This window comes from Psammomys obesus, unplaced genomic scaffold (assembly GCF_907164565.1).
Source record: "Psammomys obesus unplaced genomic scaffold, mPsaObe1.curated_primary_1811, whole genome shotgun sequence".
Classification (NCBI taxonomy): domain Eukaryota; kingdom Metazoa; phylum Chordata; class Mammalia; order Rodentia; family Muridae; genus Psammomys; species Psammomys obesus.
In genome coordinates, this window is record NW_026590062.1 from 11749032 (window position 1) to 11765728 (window position 16697).

The following is a 16697-nucleotide window of genomic DNA, read 5'->3' on the forward strand; positions in this document are numbered from 1 at the left end:
CCTCAGATGAGAGGCTGCCGCATTCCAGCCCACCTCAGGACCTTGTCTGTTCTTTCCTATTTCCAGGACACTCCGTGGATCAGGCGTGCACCACGGCTGAACTCCACCACCCGTTGTATTGTCTTAGTGGCATTTACCGCTCTTTGAAACGGTATCATTTTTTTGTCTCTTTAGTTTAAGTCCCTTGTTCCTAGTTCTATAAATTGGTCCGACCAGCTGGGTCCCACTTAATAAATCAAGTTCTTGTACTCTGCACCTACAGATCCCCAGGCAGAGGCTTCAGGCAGCTCAGCGGTCTTGGTCTCCCCCTGGCGGCGAAGTGACGCCACTACTCCTCACGAGGCGCAAACACAAGACACAGCCTCGGACGTGGGAGGGTCTCTTTACTCAAGCAGGGAAGGTGTAGGCAAGGAGGGACCCTAGCCGTAGAGGGGCGTGGCCATGATGTGGGTGGAGCCCTGAGGTTGTCCCTCAGCTGGCTGGAGATGGTTGACGCGCCCGGCACCCAGTGGTCTGGGTGTGGGCGGGGCCTACATTCCGGACCTCACTCCGTTGGTCTCCAGGTCAGTGAGGTTTCCCCGTAGGGCTTGCTCCTGCTCGAAAGCCTTGAACAGGGCGTTAAAGTTGCCAGCTCCGAAGCCCTGTGGCGATAAAAGGCAAGTGTGAGGTGGGGACCTGGGAAGCAGCCTGTGCTGTCCGTCGGGTGCAGGTCCTACCTGGTGGTTGTGGCGCTGGATGACTTCCAGGAAGAGTGTGGGCCGGTCCTGCATGGGCTTGGTGAAGATCTGCAGGAGGTAGCCTTTCTCATCGTAGTCTACCAGGATTTTCAGCTCCTGGGAGGGAGACAGAGGGCTCCGTCAAAGGATGGCCCACCGGCCCTTGTGGGATCCTTAGATGGCGCAGAGGTCCCTCAGCCACCAATTCCAATAAAAGACTCCCTTCTCCTGTAGTTCCAGCTTCCTCCAAATAGGTTCCCAGATCATCGTGCCTACGCCACCCCCATGGCTGCTCCAGCTTGAGGTCTGGCCTGTTTTCTCTCATTCGCCCATAACCCCCATCAGATGTCACTTGGTGGAAACTGGGCCTCTCTCTTACGTTGCTGAGGAGAATGCGTCGACTTTGGAAAAGCGGCCTGAGAGTTTCTCAGAATGTTGGACATGTGTCTTCCACTGGCTCAGACATGGGTCAGAGCCCTTGCTGCTCTTATAGAGGATTGCAGAATACGGTTCCCGGCGCACCATACCTGGCAGCTCACAACCATTTGAAACTCCAGTTGGTGGGGATTCCACACCCTGCTCTGTCCTCCAGTGCGTAGCGTAGATACGCACGGAGCCGCACAGTCATGTACACCTACACAGGCCAGCCTAGTCTACAATGTGATTCCTGGCCAGCCAGGGCTACCCAGTGAGATCCTGTCTCAAAAATTAAAAACCTAAGGTATTTCACGTGGCTTCTGTGCTAGTAAAGCTGTTTTAAAAACAAACAAAACCCTAAATCAGGGCTGGGAGATGGCTGGGTGGTTGGAGCTGCTGCTGCGCCTGCGCCGGTGTGGGGACCAGCACTCTGAGCCCTCAGCCCCACGTAAATATGAGGTGGGTGTGGTGGCCTGCCTGTAATTCCAGCCTCAGAAAACAGAAGGGGTTGGGGTCTCTGGAGAGATGGCCCAGCAGGTAAGGACACTCGGCAGCTCTTCCAGAGGACACAAATCACGTGGCTTCATTCCAGCTCCAGAGGAGCGGTCGCCTCCTACCGCTGTGGCGCCTGCGCTTGCGCTTATGCGCAAATGCCTACATGCAGACACACACCCAGACATAAGGAAAGAGACAGAGAAAGCAGAGACTGGCCACATCAGTGAACTCTGGGTTCGCTCGGGAGCCCTTGCCTCAATAAGGCGGGAGAGTGATTGAGGGTGATTCCTAACATCAACCTTGGGCCTCCACATACATCCATGCACCCACCCACATTCACATGTGTGGCTCATTCGTGCAAGTGTGTGTGCCTACACTGCATACCACAAAGAGAGAGAAAGAAAAAAATGAAAATTTAAAAATTAAAAATAGCTGGTTGTGGTGGCTCACACCTTTAATCCCAGCACTCTAGAGGCAGAGGCAGGTAGGTCTCTGTGGGTTCAAGAACAGCCTGGTCTACAAAGTGAGTTCCAGGACAGCTAGAGCTGTTACACAGAGAGACTCTCAAAAAAAAATAAACAAAACAAAAAAGCAAACAAACGAAAAGAAGAAACCTCCCATGGTTTCTAGTCAAAGAAGAGAAAAGCCTAAAATCATAAATAGCCGTAAGAACAATTGGGCCCTGCCAATGTGCCTGACCGCCTTCACACACACTTCAGATGTAGCCTTCTTTCCGTCCCTCACGTACTGGGCTGCCGCAGGACCTGTGCTGTTCTCTTTGTCCATCCCGTATATGGCCAGAACCTTCCCGTACAGATTTTGATTAAAGTCACCATTTCAGAGAGGCCTTCCTCACTCGGTCTGCCTTAACTCTCCACATGGCGTCAGCTCTGTCGCCTGTCTCTGACACCCCCAGACCCCCACCCCAGTATACGGCACCCATGCAGGCCAAGATGTGGTCTGGGTTGTCGCTCTGTGTGTGGCCCAGTGAACTCGGGGTTCTTGTTCCTCTGGCTGAGCACCAGGCCTCACCTCCAGCACGTTCATGCTCTCCTTCACCTGGATCTTGGCCGTCTTGAGATTCTCCCGGAGCAGTTTGTAGTAAGAAGATGGCACAGCCAAGAACTCCATGCCTCGCTCCCTCAAGTGGCGGATCTGTCACAGAACAGCGTCCAAGGTCAGCCTGTTTGCTGAATTACTACAGCCAGGAGGAACTGAGAGGGCAGGAGGTGGCGGGGTCCCTGTGCAGGCTCTTCTCTCAGATGCCATGTGACCTCCCTATTTTCTCTGTCTGAGCTCCACTGAAGAGCTCTCACTTATGGAATGTCCACTGTGGGCCTGCCTTTCTGTGCTGGGGAAACTGACGCAGGCATGGATCTGCATCCGTCTGAGCATAGCCGCTGGGGTGATTAAATCAAGTGTGTCACTTCTCTGTGTAACCCAAGATGATGTCACATGTCAGTGTCAAAATTCCACGGCCTTTGCCACCTGCTCCCCTGCCCCCCCCCAACTCTGTCCTAGCCACACCCCTGGCTTTTCTCATCTACGTCTTAGTGGTCTCTTCTCTTTGTGACACTCTTCCCATTTCTGCATGCATCTCTTCTCAAATACCTCCTCTTGCATGTGGCTAGTTTTATGTCATCTCGACACAGGCTGGAGTCATCAAAGAGAAGGGAGACTCAATGGAGAAGCTGCCTCTTTAAGATGGGGCTGTAGACAAACCTGTGGGGGCATTTTCTTAATTTCGACTGATGGGAGAGGACCCAGCCCACTGTGGGTGGGGCCATCCTGGGCTGTTGGTCCTGGACTCTATAAGAAAACAGGTTGAGCAAGCTCTGGGGAGCAGGCCAGTAAGCAGCACTCCTCCGTGGCCTCTGCATCAGCTCCTGCCTCCAGGTTCCCGCCCTGTTTGAGTTCCTGTCCTGACTTCTTTTGGTGATGAACTGTGATGTGGAAATGTGAGCTGAATAAATCCTTTTCTCCCCAAGTTGCTTTGGTCCTGGTGTTTCATCGCAGCGATAGAAACCCTGACTAGGACACCCTCCTTGATTACCCTATTTGGATGTTATCATACCTTGTCTTCCACTCTCTCTCACTTCCCAGCTTTTCCCCACAGCTCTTACCCCCGACCTGTTGTCTGTCCTTTGGATCAGGACTAAATTAGCCTCCTTGAAGGTTGCATCCATAGGCAAAGCATGTCTAATTTGGCTGAAAAGAACATATGTGGTCTGGCGGTCTAATATTCCTATTTTAGGGGCACGTTGAAGCCCAGAGAAGGTACTGAATCCCCTGGAGCAAACATCAAAGTACCCGCAGAGCCTGGGTGAGAGCCAGGCTTGCTTATACGGGGGACTGGATTATTGTGCAGAATGAACCTCCCCAGCATTGTGGGGGTGACTGTGAGTTGGCAGGAGCCAGAGGGAAGCCCTGTCACCCTTCCATGGGCACTGCAACCAGTCTCCCACTCTGCTCGGCAGAGACTGTCCTGGCAGTTGATACACAGGGCACTTGGGCCAGAAACAAGGTTCTAACCGTTGTGATGATGTCTTCCGTCTTGAGAGCGATGTGCTGGACGCCAGCACCCCCATTATAGTCCACATATTCCTAGGGGAGGGAAGGAAGGAAGGAGATCACTGTCCGGTCACAGACCTCTGCCCACTAAGACCTGAAGACCTCCCTCCCTGTTGTGCCACACCTGGATCTGAGACTTCTTCCTGCCAGGTGCTGGCTCGTTAATAGGCATCTTGATGGACTCCTCATAGTTGGCTACCACAATGGAGCGCAGAGAGCTGTACTCCGTGTGCACCTGTGTGTCATCCACGGACCAGAAGCGGTGGAACTGCAGGTTTTTCAGGTACCTGCCGAGCGGCCAGGGGACATATTCAGACCCACTTACCTTCTTCCCATTTCCACCATCAAGCATGTATCCTCTAAGCAGGATCCACCAAAAGCGACATCACGCACGCACATCATAGATTTGTACGTTTGACAATTTTTTATTTATTTATTTTTTTAGGAAAGTGTCTTGTAACAAAATATAGATGGGAAGCTGATGCTCCAACAGAAGGCCAGGCGCCTACTTCTGGTTTAGATGAGGGTGATGTTGGTACAATCCTATGGCTGGAATGTGCTCCCTGAACCCATTTAAATGTCACTGTGATGTTTGAAGAGCTGGTACCCTTAAAGGGCTGGGCTCTAGCTCAGTGGTAGAGAGCTTTCGTAGCTGGCTCAGCTGTGCCAAGTTAATGTCCCAGGTTAATTAGGTTGTAGTATGCAAAAAGTGGACTTTGCTACGCAGGAGCGGGTTTAGTTGGGTAAATCTCGAGAGACTTCTCAGGGACTAAGTTTGTCCTCACAGGAGTGCGTTTGCTGTAAAACCTCATTTGGGTGACAGCTGTGGTGTCACACACAGGTCCCAGAACTTGGGGGGGGGGGCTGAGGCAGGCAGATGTCTGTGAGTTCCAGGCCAGCCTGGTCTACATAGTTAGTTCCAGGAGAGCCAGGGCTACACAGAGAAGCCCTGTCTCAAAGGATAGATAGATAGATAGATAGATAGATAGATAGATAGATAGATAGATTAGATAGACAGACAGACGGATGGATAGACAGATAGACAGATAAGTGTGTTTAGCTGTATCTTTCTTACACACAGGTCTGTTTATTCTCTATAGCTTTGTGCAGTAATAAACAGACTCCGATGAAGGTAAGAGTTTCACAGGGAATGCATGAACATGTAATCTTAGCCCAGCCTCCCTCCACCTTGTACCTATTTTCCACTTCAGTTCAAGAACTGAGGAGATAGGCTGGTGAGAGTGTTAGGTAGATAAAGGTGCTTGCCACCAAGCCTAATGACCTAGGTTCACTCCCAGGACCAACCCTTACCAATTCTTCTCTGGCTTCCACACATTGCTGTAGAATGTGCACGCCCTCACATGTAAGCACACACCAAAAATAAAAATATTTATTAAAAAGCAAGCAGACCTGGCAAGAGGGTTTGTGTCATGCATCAGAGGAGGTGGGTAGGCCAGAGACTCACCATTCTGAGGCAGATTCCATTTCCTGGTCAGGTTGGTTGCCCACAATATGGTCAATAATCTCAAGGTGGCAGTTGGGTCTAGAAGAGGGAAGGGGTTGGAGGGTGAGAAGGCTAGCCCCAAATCTCTCTGTTTCCATGAACCCTTCAACCTCACCAGCAGCTCAGATGGAGTAGGCCATGCTGTGCATCAGGCATAGTTAACTGAACAGCTGCTATTACTGTCTCGGTCTTTGTCTTGTTTTGTTTTTCAAAACAGGGTCTCACTCTGTAGACCAGGCTGGCCTTCAACTCAAAGAGCTCAGCCTGCTTCTGCCTTCCAAGTGCTGGGATTAGAGGCCTGCACCACTGCCCCCAGATACTGTTGTGGATGTAAACATGTTTTTGTTTTAATCCCAGGGGTGGGATATGGGGCTGATTCAGACTGTCCACAGCAGCAAACTATTTGCCTCATTTGGTCTCTGGGAGAGGCTTTTGCCAGCTTGAATTGCTTGAATTCTGAGGACTTTTGGGGGGTGTAAATATGATAGCCCAGGGGAAGATGGCTTGCTGCTCTCGCTGGCTTGCTGGTTACCTGGACTTCTGCATTTCCTGATGACTGATATTGGTATTAACCACAAAATAATCCTACCTACCCAGCAGGAAGGTAGGTAGGGTTATCACAACCTTGTTTTTCTCCTACCTTCGGTTTGGGGGGCTGGAACCCCCAAATAAAGTAGCGCTTGAAGAAGTAGCGCCTACAGGGTACTGCGCCTGTCTTAGAATGAATCAGAGCCATGAGCTGGAGACACCTGCCTGAGCTTAAATGGTTAGGAAATGAGAGAGCTGGGATGAGGACCTAAGCAGTCTGGCCAAGGGCCCAGCCCAGGCCTTCACCTTCTATGCCTCTGCTTAGGAGGTGCCTGTCCTCCTTCAAAAGTTCCCCAGCAGATGCCGCCAGATGTTCAAGCCCACCAGTAAAGCCCATTCCACAGAGTGGAAAGGGGACACCGAGGGACACTCACAGTTTTGAAAGGAGGACGTCCTTGTATGCTGGCGCCTCGAATCCAGGTAAGAAACGACCGGTGTAGTTGATCTTCTCCACCAGCGTGTGTGTGGTATCTCCATACTGGGGGTGGGAAGCAGCTGGGATCAGGGAGAAGCCTCACCCAGACCCTCCTTTTTTCTCAACACCAGCACCACCCCAAGTTCCTCTGTGAACCTGACCCTAACTCGGTGGATGGCCCTTTCTGGGATGCGTGACTACCTGACATTTGTTTGCAAGTATCTCTGTCAGTGTGCCTGTAGGACCAGAAACTGTGGCGTGGGGATGCTGTGTCCGTCTTCAGGGCTTTATTTATGTTTGAGATCAAGTCTGTGTAGCCCAAGCTGCTCTAGAACTCATGGAGGTCCTCCTGCCTCAGCTTCCCAAGTGCTGAGACTACGTGCCTGGCTTTTTGCTTTTTGCGGTATCCTTAGAACTTAGCTCAGTGGCTAGCACATAGTAGGAGCTCAGCAAAACCAAGTAGGTGGAATCATTAGATTAAATTATACCGGAGGATAAAGGGCTCTTTCAATTTTTCTTTCTTTCTTTCTTTTTTTCCCCCTATTGACCACAGGGTTTTGTGAATGCTAGGCAAGAGCTCTACCACTGACTTGAATCCAAACCTTCTTTTGACTTCTTACAAATATTTTAAAAACATAAAATGTTGTTATGTGTATGTGTAAAAATGTGTGTGTGTGTGTGTGTGTGTGTGTGTGTGTGTGTGCACCTGAGAGTAGAGGCCAGAGGTCAACACTGTTTCCTAATCTCTTTCCACTGTATTATTTTTGAGACAGGGACCCTCCCTTAAGCTGTAGCTCATTGATTCTAGGCTTTCAGGCCACTAAGTTCCAGGGATCTTCCTGGGTCTGCCCCTAGCCCCAAATGCTGGAGTAACAGATGCATTGCTGTGCCTGGCTGTTTACATACGTGCAAGAGATCAGAACCTAGGTCCTCATGCTTGCCCAGGGAGCGCTTCACCCACCGCACCATCTCCCTTCCTCAGCCTTCTTTTTATGTTCTAGATTCTTGATACAAGAGTCTCACTGAATTGTTCAGGATGGACTTCTTGAGCCTAAGCGCCTTGCATTTGTGATCCTCCGGCCTCAGCCTCCCAAGTGCTGAGATTACAAGCCTTCCTAGGGGGATCAGCTTTTGCAACCTTTGAATTAATATGACGTTGGGGAAGTTGGACTTGGGGTTGACTCGGTCTCCGGATGACAGGACTGCAGCTCAGACTTGCCATCCTTGTGTGGACCGTAAGCCGGGCATTGTCCTCCTAGGTGCTTTCCAGACATAAGAGGGATTGTAGTTGAAGAGACGGAGGCTCAGTTCTTGCTCATTTCAGCGGTACCACAGAGAGGGAAGTTTGCTCAGAGACACCAAGCTATCGTGGGGTATGGCTTCCTCAGTTGCCCCCCCCCCTTAGAACCCCCCCCCCCCCGCCCTCAGCTCTCACTTCCACTGGGGAGGCTGCCTCGGAGCTCCCGGCAGCCCCTGTGGCCAGGCACCATCAGGTCAGGCATGGGGAAGGCTACCCTCCGAGGCACACAGGTGGGGTGATGTAATGGGTCTCACTCACAGTCTGCAGCACAGCGAACTTCACCTTCCCGAACTTGTCTTCCTCCACCCAGGGCTCCCTCACAACTTTGGCACCCCGTTCCCGAGCTTTCTGCGGGGAGACAAAGTTGGGAGAATGGTGAGGGCTGGAGCTTCTCCGAGACATTGCATATCGGTCCTTCTGTGGGTTTCTGACACAGGTCACCTGGCTACCTTCAGCTGGGTCCTTTGTAACCATGTCTCATGCCCATTTGGCAGCAAGAGAAACAGGCCCAGCCTCAGAGCTGTGCTGATAGGAGACAAAGCGAGTGGGCGCCCACGTGTCTGCTCCGCCTCTGCCAACAGCCCTCTCTCCAGTCCTCAGTTTCCCCTCCTTGGAAAGGAGTGGTCACACAGCAAAATAGGAACTGCCACTAATTGAGCGTTTAGTGTGTTAGACCCTGTACCAAGTGCTCCAAACACATTTTCTTAGCAGGAGCTCACTTCCTGCAGGAGGTGCTGTTCCTATCACAGGCCAGGTGCCATTCTCGGGGTTAATCTCTCCAGTCCTCTCGGCAACATTTACACGGAGATATCCTCTCCATTCCATAGGTAAGGAAATAAGCCCAGAGAAGTTAAGTCACATACTCAAAATCACACAGCTGCTCACTGAACCTCTAAACTTCCTTTTTTTTTTTTTCCTTCAGTGCGCTGCTGGGGATGAATATTAGATATATGCGCTATCACTGAGTCTAACTCATAAACAAGTTAACTCTTTTCAAGTAGGGTTTCATGTAGCTTAGGCTAACCTCGAACTCTATGTAGCCGAGGATGACTATGAACTCCTGATCTTCCCCCTGAGACTCCAGGTGTTCATCACCCTGGCTGGCTCTAGACTCCATGCTCCACACATGATAATCTCTTTACCACTCTTTTGTTTGTTGTTTGTTTTTGAGACAGGGTTTCTCTGTGTAGCCCTGGCTGACCTGGATGTCTGTTGAAGACCAGGTTGTGCCCGGGTGCCCTATGCACAGCACGTGATCCATTTTCTTGCCAAGCTTTCAGCAAGGCTGATTATCCACATTTTGTAAGTATGGACAGGAGGCTCAGAGAGCAGACTCGAGGAAAGGAGGGCTGTGTGTGGCCGCCCCCGGCCCTGACTGGCCGGGTCCGAGCGGCAGAGTCGTGGCACTCCAGCCTCTCCTCACCTGTACGATGTGCTCGCAGTCTTCCACCTCGAACGCGATGTCCTTCACCCCGTCGCCGTGCTTCACCAAATGGTCGCCCATCTCTGTGGCCAGCAGGAGAATGCTCGAAATGGAGTTCCTTAGTTCCCACCCTGGCCTCAGCCTCACCCTCTCTACAACCCATGCCCAGATCCGACTGTCGGCGCCATGATGCCCCCGATCCCCACCTGTGATTCCGCTCACCTTTGTTCCAGGGGTTGAGAGCAGAAGAGAGGACAAACACAATCTAGAAAGCAGAGAAGGAGACGAGATTGGTGGCCTCCAGCTTCCCCACCTACTCTATGGCACCCCTGGTGGGACACAAAGCTCCACCAGTCAGGATCCCTGGACCATGTGTTTCAGCTCCTTTTCTACCTCAGTTTCCCCCTGGTCCTCAGAGCTGGGGGCTTTCCCCTGTGGTAGCTATGCCCTAGGTCCTCAGTGGCCAGTGCCTGTAAGACTCCAGCGATCCCATGGACCAGAGACCCCTTTAACTCCCTTCTCTGACATCCTGGGTTTCTGGAGAGTCTGTGGGTCCAATGCTGGACCAGTTTGAGGAGGGCATGAAACCGGGAAGGTCCTATTGCCTGTGGCATGGGTCAGCGGCAGCTTAGCCATACGTCTTGGAACCAGTCAGGTGTGTGTCCCAAAACAATAGCACACACCATCCAGGACACACTGGAGCCCTCACCACCAAGACACCTGGGTGTGTACTCACTTTCCCTTGCTTGATGACATGGCTGACTACCTCCCGGGAGCCTGTCTCCAGGCCCCTGTAGGCCAGCGGTTCGAAGCCCATCTTGTTGCAGTAGAAGGAGGCAGCCTGGACAACACAGCAGCAAGGGGCTCAGGGGGTAGGGGGGACAACCTAGGAGCCCCTAGAAGGGAACCCCAGTCTTCCATCTTGCCCTCTTGTTTCTTATTCAGAGATCCTCCTAGGAAGAAAGGCGGCTCTCCCCTCCCTCTGCTAGGTCCCAGCTGGAGTCCGTGGCCCTGATTGTGCAATGAGGAGCCAAAGTTCCAGGCCTGGCCTGGATCCTCCCCTCACAGTAGCCAATCCCAGGTCCAGCCGGGCCAGCCCCCTTAAGGAGGCCTCTGGTTTGCCCTCTGCCCCCTCCAGCCTCTCTACCTGCTTGGCATTGCCAACCCAGAAGGTCACAGAGTGGAAATGGAGGAACCGGCCTCTCTCAGGCTGCGGGAGGGAAGAAGGATGAGGTTGAATCCCCGGAAGTAGGTTACCTTGCCACCTCAGCCCCAGCACCTGGGGGAATGTTACCCACCCCCATCTTTGGCTAGCCTCCTAAGAGACTTCTTGTTATAGGATTTGAGCTCTTTGAGGGTTCAGAATTGGGCAGTCCTCACAGGAGGCCTCCCCAGGCTTCCCCGAAGGAAACAAGCTTATGTGGGGACAGTGTGGGTGTAAGGTAGACCAGAGGAAGAGTCCGACCAGGTCTAAGTGATCAGCAGGCATTCAGGAAGCCAAGATTGAGTCCAGCTCAGTTAACCAGAGGGACAGGACGCACGAGAGTGTGCAGGCACGGATGTCACACACCCACTGGCTCTTTTCCTCTGTTGACGCTCCGTCCCCTCCCTAGACCAAGAGCCCCACATTTCTTCTCCAGCTCACCTTTGGTCCTCTGTTGCTGTAGGTTGTCTAGCAGAGAAGAGAAAAGCACAGTGAGATGCCGTGACACGGAGTTCTTGAACAGTCACCGTGGGTCGGCACTCGCCAGAACCCAGGTAGACTTACCATGGCTGGTGGGTGTCAGACCTCTATCAGAAAGACTGGGATGAGAAGCCCAGGGAGGTCGTGGACAGAGTATTTACCACCCGGCAAGGCAGGGCCCGCCCCTGGCCTGGCCTTCCTGGGGGTGGGGAGCTAAGCTAACCCTGAGCTCCTAGGCTTGTAAGCCTCCAGGCCAGCTCTGGTTTCACAGAGCAGGGCCGTGGTACCAGAAACAGAGGGAGGATAACATGTCTCAGTCCACTGGCCACTAGAGCAGAACTGAGGCAAGAAGCCTCGAACCTGGGGTGAGGCCGTGATCTTCGCCACCTAGGTTCACAGCTCTGAAAGCAAGGCCAGCTTGAGTAGCCAGGGGTTGTCTGATTCAGGGGGGATCAGCTGGGCTGTGGAGCGACGGTTGAAACCCAGCTTGCAAGGCAAACGTGTAGATTATATTTAGGGTAAAGGGTTGTGTTCCATGGTCATTAGGGACAGGGGTGGAGGGGTTTGCATCCTGGCTCTGCAGTGGAAAGTCACCAAGCCTGGGAGCCACAGTTTGTTCACCTATAAAATGGGAACAATAGCCAGCTGTGGGGAGACATGCCTATAATCCCAGCTCCACAGAAGGTCAGGCAGGAGGGGTCCCACAGTTCGAGTCCAGCCTGGTCTATACAATGAGTGCCTGGCCAGCCAAGCCAGGGTACACAATGAGATCTTTGTCTCAGAAGAGGGAGGCCCTGGTACTGGAGGGGACAATGTGGTGGGGAATGCAGGAGATGGCTTTGGAATGGGACCTGGAACACAAAATGGCTTTGTTCCTGATGTTTGTAGCTAGTTATATGGCTTTGAGAACTGAGGTAGAGCCGCTGAAAAATGGAGCTCTTGGCTTTGCTATAACTTAAGTATTCATTAGAGAGGAGGTTGTAGCCTTAAGCCTGCTCCAGGCTCTTAGCACCACAGACCACTGGGAACTGATGGCATGGCTCGGGGTGGGGCTTGGAGGAAGGCCAACAGCCCTTCCAAATCTTTGGGCCTTACTTTCTAGAAAGATGAACTAGACAACTGGTATTTAACCAATCTTTGGGCCTTACTTTCTAGAAAGATGAACTGGACAACTGGTATTTAACCAATCTTTGGGCCTTACTTTCTAGAAAGATGAACTAGACAACTGGTATTTACCCAAGGCCTCTAAGGACAACACCCCATGTCCTATCTTCACTCTGGCTCCACACCAGGGCCCCATATGTTCTTTTGCTGGTTGACAATGGAAAGCCTGGCTAAGGGCTCAGGTCAGAGAGCTTTCCCAGTTGATGAGCGGCAGAAAGAGCCAGACTTCCCTAAGTCCAGGGCTCACACTTTAAGAATTTGCTGTAAAGTTTGGCACCGTGGCTCATACATTTAATCCCCAGCATTTGGGAAGCAGAGGTAGGCAGATCTCTGTGGGTTCTAGGGTTGGTCTACATAATGAGATCCTGTCTCAACTCCTGCCCCACCCAAAAAGGGTGGGTATTCTGTTACCCCTGCCAGTAAAATGGGGAGACTGGGCCAGAGAGATAACTGTTAACAAAGTGCTTGCCTGGCTAGCATGAGGACCCAAGTTGAGCCCATGAACCCACCAAGTACCTGGTGGTGTGCACTTTTAATCCCAGCGTTGGGAAGATGGAGACCGGAGGATCCCTAGGGCTCCTGCTCAGCCAGCCTAGCCAGCATGGATGAGTCCCAGCACATCTCATACCACACACACACACACTGGAAGATCTGGAAATAGAGCAAACATGTCTTACAGGTTACCATGAGGGTCAGAACAGAGAGCCAAACTCTGGCTTTTTTGATTCTAAACTTGAATCTTATCTAGCCGCTCCAGACATCATTTTCTCCTTTGTTAAATCTCTGTGTTTGGGGGAGTTATGGACACAGGGTAGGTGGTCTCACCCCCGTATTCCCAATCCCCCAGATGACTCTCTAGTCTCCTCACCCACAGGAGGTTCCACTGGGGGAGAAGGCCATCCACCACTGTGGTGCCCTGGCTAACAAGAACATCTTGTCCTTTGTTTGTTTTGACAAGTTCAACCCCCTGCTGCTGGATCCTGGCCTGGATCCTAGGCATCAGGCCAGCCTCTCCCAAATCCAGCAAGCACATCATGAGCAGCCTTGGGGTGCAGAAGGCTGGAGTGGCAGGTGTCAGGCTCAGCTGGTACAGGTGGTGACGCTGTATCTCCCCTCCCCCCTGGACTTTAGCTCATCCATCTCTTGGGAGAGCCTTGGGAGGGAACCCTCAGGACTCAGCCTCTGGAGCCCCCTCATCCCTTCCCAATGCTACCTGCTCTAGCTGGGCCCAGTTGGACATCAGATTTGTGGTGGTTGGATGTGACTGTTGCTGTTTTTGATGTCACCCTGTGCTAAGGGGTAGGTTCCAGAAGCATTGCCCAAGAAACTGTTTGAATAGGCTCCCCTCAAGACCCCTCCCTAGAGACAGGGTTTCTCTTGGTTGTCTCCTGGAACTAGCTCTGTAGACCAGGCTGTCCTTAAATCACAGAGATCTCCCTGCCTCTGCCTTCTGAGTGCTGGGATTAAAGGCATGCGCCACCATGCCCGGCTCTACAATGCAATTTTTAAAAGTTAAAAACAAAACAAAAACAACACCTTGGCTGAGCCACACTATGCTCAGTACTGCACTCAGCCATCTGCACAAAACTAGTTTCAAGGCATTCTTGGCACACACCTAGGATCTCAGTGCTCAAGAGGCCGAGCCAGAAGGATCAAAATTCAAAACAGCCTGGGATTGAAAGCAAGATCTCGAACCAAAGAGAAAACAAAACACAGAAAAAGACATTAATGCAAAAATAAAAAAAAAAGCAGTGGTCCACATTTGAACCAAAGACGTCACTTGCCAACTCCTGCTTAGACAGTGGAGGAGAAAGTGCTCCAGCCTTTGTTTGTGACACAATTTCTGTGTTGTGAGCGCTCCCTGGGGCCCATTTTTAGGCCTCCAGTGTGAGGCCACTGGATTTGGGATAGGGAAGGACATATGCGAGGACTCACCACACACAGGTACAGAGGGCACAAGGGCCACAACAACAGCGAAATGTTTAGGGAGGGATGAGATTGGAACATTTAAATCTCCATTCTTTACATTTGTGTGTGTGTTTCTGTCTGTCTGTCTGTCTGTCTGTCTCACAGGACACACATAGAGGTCAGAAGATTGCCTGCCGGGCTGGCTCTCTTCCATGCTGTGGGCTCTTCAGACTGAATTCTGGTCATCAGGCTTGGCAGACAGTACCTCAACCCATTGAGCTATCTTGCCATCCAGTGTCCCCAGGCTTGTCAAAAATCTCCTATGATTCCATCTGGAATGCTGACTCTCAGTTTTGTCAAGGGCAGTAGAGGGATTCACTGTTGACCTCTGACTTGCTGGGTCGGTCACCTTTAATATGTCATTTAACCTTCCTCTATTTTGCATAGTTGCTGGGATTCCCTGCTTATAAATTCTCTCTCTCTCTCTTTTTTTTAATGTAGTTTAAGAGACAATGCCTGAAAAAAGTGATCCACAGGCTTTCTTAGGAGCCAAGAGTGGACTCTGGGGAGCCAACATCAGTGTCCCTCTGCTTTGGTTTCAGGGTTGAGAAGCCCCATCGCTGGGGCACACCAAAGGAACTTTCTCTCCACTCTAACCAAACTACCTTGATATCAGTAGCCCCATTGCTCTCAGAAACTGAGGGTAAAGTTACTCAAGACCAGCTATCGATCCCTCCAGGCTAAACCTGTGTCCTTGCCAGCTGCTGTCCCCAGGCTTGCAAAAATTCCTAGGGTTCCATTTGGAATGCTGACCTTCAGGAGTTCACTGCTGGCCTCTGATTTGCTGAGTTGACATTAGCACATCGCTTAACCTTTCTTAACCTTCCTTTGTCTTGTTTTTGAATATTTAAGGAGAGCTGTTCTGACTCCCTGTTACCCACAGGTCAGGAGCGGCAGCATGTCTAGTGCTCTGCATTCACGTCACAGGCTTGTATGGATACTTCAAGGCACTGTTCATTATTGAAGGAAGTCAAGACAGGAACTCACAGGGCAGGAACCCGGAGTCAGGAGCTGATGCAGAGGCCGCAGAGGGGTGCTGCATGCTGGCTTGCTCTTCATGGCTTGTTTGGCCTGCTTTCATAGAACCCAGGACCACCAGCTCAGGGTGGCACCACCCACAAATGGGCTGGGCTCTCGCCCCCTGATCACTAATAAAGAAAATAGCCCATAGCCAGGCTATAAAGACATTTTCTCAACTGAGGCTCCCTTTTCTCTAGGTTATATCAAGTTGACATAAAAACCAGCCAGTACATCCTCCACCTTATTTTCTCCTCTTTCTGGGCAAAAACAAACAACAAACAACAACAAAACAGGAGTGTGAGGGGCCAGTAAATCTGTACTTGAACTCAAATGCCCTAGGAGCCAGGAGAGTGACATGGAGGCCAGAGCCACTGGGGACTGTGAGGAGTAAGTTGCTTCCTATATGCTGCCAACAAAGACGATGACAAATCTGGCTTGTGGGAATACAGACCAAGCTTGGTTCCAGAGGTTAGAAAGAAGTTAGGAATTTGATGTTCCTATGAAATCAGTTGACATAAAGTTATGCTGTATTCAGACAAGACGGTGGTTGCCTATAATCCCAGAATTTGGAAACCTGACGCAGAAGGATCTTGAGTTCAAGACCACCTTGGGCTTCATAAACTCTTGTCTAAAGTGAAACAGATTGCACCGTTGTAAAAACTGTGGAATAATTAAGACTGAGGTGGGTCTGCAATCACCCTGGAGACAAGCCTGGGGCACGGCCTAGAGCTGTCTAGATGATTCCCTCCTCTTGGGTGTGTCTGTGAGGGACTGCCTAGACTCTGCTATCCTAGGTCTTTGAGATCCACCCTGCACATGGCAGCACCATTCCATGGGCAGAGAAAACAAGCAGCAGCGTCTGTCAGTCTCCGTCTGCAGACTCTCTGACCTGCAGCCTGCAGCCCCTGCAGCAATGGACCGGGAGTCCTTACTCCTTTAAGCTTCGTCTGTTAAGAATTTTGTCACAGCAATGGGACAAGTAATTAACACACTCCATTTTTTAAAGCCTATCTAGAATAGACAAACTCACAGACTCAGTTCTTAGGACAAATATCAAGGGGAGGGACTTATCCAGTGAGTATAGTGTTTCCTTCAGGGATGATAGGAAGAAATACTCTGGGAACTAGAGGAAGGTGATGGTTCACTATATTGTGAGCATTCTGGATGGCACCAAAGCCAAAGCTTTTATTCTTCCTTCCTTTGCTTTCTTTCTTTCTTTCTTTCTTTCTTTCTTTCTTTCTTTCTTTCTTTCCTTTCTTTCCTTCCTTCCTTCCTCCTTCCTTCCTTTCTCTTTCCTTCTTTCCTTCCTTCCTTCCTTCCTTCCTTCCTTCCTTCCTTCCTTCCTTTCTTCCTTCCTTCCCCTCTCTCTCCTTCTTTCTTTCCTTCTTTCTTTCTTTCTTTCTTTCTTTCTTTCTTTCTTTCTTTCTTTCTT

The 16697-nt window shown here is 51.1% G+C and overlaps 1 protein-coding gene across 1 annotated transcript; it reads right to left on the reverse strand.

The window, feature by feature from the left end:
• Positions 1-366: 366 nt before the first annotated feature.
• On the reverse strand, positions 367-11268 carry Hpd (4-hydroxyphenylpyruvate dioxygenase). Its single transcript, XM_055606312.1, has 14 exons — positions 11198-11268; positions 11075-11101; positions 10577-10639; positions 10166-10270; positions 9652-9694; positions 9430-9512; positions 8265-8354; positions 6666-6769; positions 5665-5742; positions 4324-4486; positions 4161-4232; positions 2661-2783; positions 717-833; positions 367-641 (listed from the first exon to the last, which is right to left on the reverse strand). The coding sequence occupies exons 1-14, from the start codon at positions 11198-11200 to the stop codon at positions 531-533; spliced, it is 1182 nt and encodes a 393-aa protein (XP_055462287.1). The 5' UTR covers positions 11201-11268; the 3' UTR covers positions 367-530.
• Between the last annotated feature and the right edge of the window lie 5429 nt (positions 11269-16697).